The following is a 6,158-nucleotide window of genomic DNA, read 5'->3' as shown; positions in this document are numbered from 1 at the left end:
AAGCCAGAAGTCCACTCCTTCGGGGGTAGCCAAAGAGTCCAGAACAAAGCAGTTCCTTCAGCACTTCCCAGGCTAAGCAGTTGTTGATGCAGGGCTAAACAGTCTCTCGGCCTTCCTAAAGGAACTTCCATACTCACTAAAAGCCCTGACCAAGGCCTACTACACAAACGCAGGTGCCGACATCAGGCCTTAAGACTACACCATTGCTATATTGCCCATGTCTTTTTTATTTCATGTTATCCTCCCCCCCAGCTTCCTTTTTCTCAGCCTGTGTCTTCACAGACCCTTTTCAACAGCCCCTCCTGAATAATTTCCCCTGCTCTCTTAGTATACAGCCAAACCCAAGATCTGCCCTTATAGTCTCTGGTACTTCCCAGCATGCCTTGCAGCAGCCTACAATTCCCAGGGTCCCTCAGGGGACTACATATGCCAGAATTCCCTTGTTCCACAATTAACCTGGAGCAGGGTATGCTTGGCCAATAGGCTACGTGAAAAGACCAGTACACTCCTAAGGTTTGACCCGAACTTGGGAGTCTGGTCCTGAACTGGTGTAAATTTGTGGCACTCCATTGACTTCACTGGAGCTGTGCCAAATGAATTAACACCAGCTCAGGATCTGAGCCTGTGTATGTAGCCCAACTAGCCTGTTAATGTCTCAGATTTATTTAAATGACAAACATTTACTTTCTTTGATCTGACCTGGACTGAAAAAAATTAAGAATTTACCGTATTCAGATAATGTCTATTGCTGGGTTTTCAGCTCACTGTCTTCTATATTTCAGAATTTAAAAGGTGAATACAAATCTGTGACTGAGTGTGTGCAGAGTTAATTTTAAAACTGCCTCACTCTGCGTTCTTCAGTAATTTTTACACATCCTTTTATTCCAGTGAAACATAGGCTTCTGCCACACAGATTGAAGGTCCCCATAAAATGAATTAAATTGAAGCTATCCCATTAGAAGCACTGTCAACTCTTTTCCTGAGCTTTTGAAATAAAGATCTCCAGTGAAATTGTTCAGTAGTTACCACATATTACTACTGAATTTCTTTATTGTTTTGAATGCTCTGCAACTTGCACAGAAGGCAACTACTCTAACAGACACCCTAATAGACAACTGGTAATAAAAATCTTCTTTAAATATGTTGCACCCCAGGAACCAGTAAATTAAAGGAATAGGTGCTTATAGGTAATGTCTCTTTATTGCTACTGCAGGGGGAAGTTTCTGCATTTGGTAAGGAAGGGTTTTTTAAGATACTGAAATGTTTTATGCATTAGGACCCTAGCTGTCGTATCAATCAACAGGAGTGACAGTTTCAAAGTGACTGTTCTCTGTATAGTCCTTGTTGCTTCTCACTCTGCCTCTCTTGTTACTAAACATGCATTTAACGTTAGTCTCGGGAAGATACTACTTTGTTCTTGTATTTGTATCAATTAAATATGAAGGGAGAAAAATGTTTTCCATCTGTGCATGTGAGGGAGTTCCAATAACATTAACCAAAGCGAGCTGCTTAGGGATAGAAATACTAAAAATCTTGTTTGAATCGGAGATGGATCAAGGAAGTTGCAGGCTGGTTTTGCAAAACCGCAACAATTCTGAAACATCAAAATGAGCAGTAGTTCAGGATATGAATGACCAAAGTTCAGGTGGGGGTGAAGAGCAGTGTGTGTGAACACTTCTGGTTTTGCTGTACCTTTCTGATGAGCAAACCAGGCATTTCTGACTTCAGCTTTGCAAAACCTTGTTCAGTCAGGGCTTGTAAAATCAAAACCTCCAGGGGATTTGTACTGGGGGTCCATTTTACTCAACTCACCAAAGACACGGCATATCAGATAAAATTCTTTTGTTTTGGACCCATTGCTAATGGGGGTGGAGGTGTGGATGTAGGGCTTAGTCTATGAAGTCTGTCCATTGATTTTAGAAGTCCATAATCCAATGCAACATTCTTCTTCAGTCATTCACATTGATACCCACGAGAAAGCTCCTAATGATTTCAATGGGGCATGATGGGGACCTTCAAGGGCCAGTCAGTGGGAATGATGATGTATTTAGTCCATTTCAAGAGAAAAAACAAACCACCCTAAACTACTGTAGCTTGTAGCAAAGTGTTTAATAAAGTACAGTATCAGAAACAATATTCTAATAGAAAAGCTTATACTGTGAATAGTGTGTATTTTGTACTTGTTACAATTGTCAGTGATAATTTAGATAGTGAAGGATTTTTGTTTCATCTAACAGATATAAACAGAACAACATAGACAAATTTCTTTTATGGTATTAGAACTAGAGATGTGCAAGGATGGAAAATATTTCCCCTAGTGGTAGTAGAGAAAATGCTGGCAAAACATGGTCTACTGATTTCCACCAAGGACCTGGTAGCAAGCATCCAATCAGCAACATGCTGTGAGTGTTGCATTCATAAAAAAATATTAACTTGCAGTACCATTATAGCTCAGATCACTCAATTTGACCTTCATTTAGCACAAGCCACAGCCCTTTTGCAGTATAGGATGATGCATCAGGCTGGCCCCATCTTTCTTGTCATGTCATGTTATGAAAGGTGATGTGACAGCTAGAATTTGACTTGACATGCCACCAATCAAACCAGCACCTGAAACATTCATAAACAAGTTGGACCGGCACAGTCAGGAGGAGATATGCGTCTAGCTTAAACAACAATGGTTTAAAAATGCTTATCTACTCATCAAAGTAGTGCTTATCAAAAAACGTTTCTCTAGTCAACTTTTCAGCTCTTACATATGTTGACTTCAATGGGACTACATGGGTGAGGGAGTATTCCGCAGGAGTCAGGGCGACAGACTCAGGCCCCCAGAGTGAGATTCTGATTGTGGTTTACAGCTGGTCAAACAATTTTTGGAACAATTTTCTCAAACATTTCATCTCTTTTTGGTTGAAATTAGCAATTTTGCAATAATGCAAACATTTAATAGAAATTGTGAATTTTAATAATTTTGGACCAGGTCTGTCATGAACACTGACTGCCCTATGTCACATGTTATTGGCTGGCCCAGTCGTTCTTGTGATGTCACACCGCCACGCAAACTTCTGACACTACACAGCTAGGTCCTCATTCATTCAAAAATATTCTGTAACTCATGATGTTGATGGAAGAAAAAAGGTGAACAAAGGGAGAGAGGGGAAAGCTGTGGAAAAGAAGCAAGCGTAAGGGAAAAGAAGAAGAATCTGCATTCTTAAAATAAAAAGACGACAGTCTTAATGTGCTATTGCCTCCCAAAGTGTCAAGACTTACAGCCACTTTTCACCCACTCTCTCTTGTAAACCCAAATAGAAAACTAGTCAGTATTTCCAATGTCATTTTCAAACAAGAAAGTGAATTGAAAGTGGTTGGTGGGCCACGAACTGCTATCAAAAGGATAACTGATCTTTTGAGGGGCATGAGGAAGGAAAAGGAGCCTAAATTGTCTAGGGAACCTTAAAAACAGAGAAGACGGAACAAAAGAAAAAAGTAAAAGAGATAAGAAGGGCTAAGGAAAAAACGTCACCACGTTCTTTTGAAATAGCAGGGGGAACTTTTCTTCATAATTTTCTCTTATGCTTCTACTAGGAACTGTTTCTTATAGCAGAAGGGTACATGGATCACATTACTCAATATTATTTTTGATTTTTTAAGAAGATGACCATTAGTGAGCAGAACTAAAATGCAATAACCCACACTTGGGAGTATGTTAGCAGGCTATGATGCACTTCTTGGATGCTTGAAGGCACTGACCAATCCATGCACCAATAGCCTTCTAATGTATATGGTGCTATGGCTCATTGTTATAATGATTGATTGAAGTTTGTTACTGGTAACATTTTGTAGGTGTTTGTACTATGCAGGCAATTGGCCAGCGTTCACTCCAACTGTCAGGGAAAATGTAGTTCAGATCTTTGCCCTCCTTATTCCCAGGAGTGTTGAGAAAATAAGGAAGTAGGTAGTTTCCTCACATGACACTAACATAGACCTTGGGGGTGATCAAGGGAATATTGTATATCCACAGCTCCCTACATAGCCAAACAAGTATTTACCTATAGTCAGTGAATGCTTTCTGACCATGGCAGTTAAGGGAACATTCTGGATTTTAAAAATAATGTCAAATAGGAGTTAACCTCAAGGAGGAGGTCAATGAGTGCAGGAGACAGAACTTCCCCGGGAGCTAGCCTAGTGAACTCACTCAATCCCACAAAAGATAAGCATAGCCACAGAACTAACAACTTCCAGAACTAAATTCAAAACTCATTTCTTTGCCTTCAACTTCACAACTTCACCTTTTTCATACACAAAATTCACCTTTCACACGCATAAGCAAACAAAAAATCCATATAAAAGAATCCTTACAAACCTTATAGGTTGACAAGGAAGAATGAAAGCTACATTTTATTATTTTCGTTTTTGAATACTTGAAAGGTGCTAAGACACGATGTTGATGGTGGCCAGAGAGAGAAAGAGATTCTTTCCCCATAGTGCTAAAGGAAGTAATATCACTCAGTGCAGTTCACAGGTCAATAAGTTGACCATTGGCCTGATTCTCAGAAATGCTGAGCTTCTACCACTCCCATTCAAGTCCATCTGAAAATCAGGCCACATGTTCCTAAGCACATCTCTAATTGCAAGCTCCCCTCAAAATCATTTCATTATCTTTACATTTTTACTTAGAAATGAAAAGCTATTCACACTGTTATCAGGCTACTCACATCAAGATTGCAGCTGTTTATACATGCACAGCGAACTGACAGGTATCAAAGGATGCACCAAAGAACAGTAAGGGTGTTAATGAGCGGAGTTGGCAGTGGCAATACTGAGGAGACTCCAGATCTTTCCTGCACCACCAATACTACAGGCAGTTGCAGTGTCCGAGATACATTAGTTAGTTAATGGCACACAAACTTACAGAGATGTAACAGTGAATGCGCAAACACAAACACTGACAGGAAAAATGATGATACACCACTGATTTAAAAACAAGACTTTCTAGACAAAATAATATTGAGACTAATGACAATTTTAATATGGAAATTATTTTCAAATATTTATTTGTAGAACTAGCAACTGTCATTCGTTTTCTAATAATGCCCTTTACAAATACATACAATAGCGTCTTTGAAAAGCTAACTGAGTGAGAGCAGAAGGATGTAGCGTCAAAATAACTTTCCTTCAAAAACAACGGGCTTTTCTACAGGAGCAAATCAAAGGCAGATAGTACGTCAAAAAGAACATTTTGTAGTTTACCCTGTTAAGTATAAATTTGATGTCATAATTTGGCCATTGGGGTTGATATCTGTTCGTAGGAAAATACAGTATGTAGTCAGTGTAGATAGCAATAGAGCTCTTCACTTTTGCCTAGAAAAGATTCAGTACAATGCAAACAGAGCACTTCCTAATGATATCCTCAAAATAATAGATCTTAGGTCACTGAGCTGGGAGTAGGTGAAGCTATACTATAGTTTCCTACATGTTCGGCAGTCAGGTGACTTCATCATCCTTCCTGTGTTTTTACAGGCTGCCGTATATGCGCTTGATCACATCCGCCTCTTCTTTGTCAAGAATGCCCTTGTCCACATAAGCATCAGCTTGCTGGTCAACAAAATCCCTCAATTTTGAAAGATCATAATCTGCAAAACATGAATTCATGAACACCATGAGCCCTCCCCACTTCACTGCTTCACCTGTGAAACAATGTCATTGGAAACATTTTCCATCAATTCCATTCTCTGTCACCTCGGAAAGAATGGAACACACTACAAGTGAATCTTTACACAGTAATAAAAAACACCCTTGTGCAAAGCCCTCTGGTATGTGAGATACAAAAAGTATTATTCATCTATCTTTCTTGCTTTGTAATTGTTTTTTAACATAGGTCATCCTTCAGTCCAGTGGTTCAGTGTGCTGGAAGTCCGTACATGCAGAAGCTGTTGTTAAGGCCCTATTATTTTCTCAGTGATCATAGATTTCACAGAAAATACTAAACTGACCATTTCCCATAAAAAGTCCATAAAGTATGTGTCTTTCAACTCTCTGGCAGCTTTTTTGCTTACTACAAACTTCCCTTCCTGACATGCAGGAAATTCAAGAAATTAAGTCATTGGGACTAAGTGGAAAGGGTACGATTATTCAGCTTTGGCAGGCTACGGCAGAAC

General features: G+C 39.5%; 1 protein-coding gene across 3 annotated transcripts in view; it reads right to left on the bottom strand.

Annotated features, from left to right (window-relative positions):
* Positions 1 to 2,092: 2,092 nt before the first annotated feature.
* Positions 2,093 to 6,158, bottom strand: part of SCG3 (secretogranin III) — a 43,281-nt gene continuing 39,215 nt past the window's right edge. For all 3 annotated transcript variants that reach the window (XM_067555830.1, XM_067555831.1, XM_067555832.1), the window contains one exon: positions 2,093 to 5,633. In XM_067555830.1, coding sequence (XP_067411931.1) covers positions 5,515 to 5,633 — 119 coding nt within the window. In that variant the 3' untranslated portion in view covers positions 2,093 to 5,514. The remainder of the gene's footprint in view (positions 5,634 to 6,158) is intronic.

This window comes from Emydura macquarii, unplaced genomic scaffold (genome assembly GCF_026122565.2).
Source record: "Emydura macquarii macquarii isolate MOO-44397 ecotype Brisbane River unplaced genomic scaffold, CSIRO-AGI_Emac_v2 contig_1644, whole genome shotgun sequence".
Classification (NCBI taxonomy): domain Eukaryota; kingdom Metazoa; phylum Chordata; order Testudines; family Chelidae; genus Emydura; species Emydura macquarii.
Note: the sequence above shows the minus strand (reverse complement) of the source record. Positions and strands in the feature narration are given on the sequence as shown.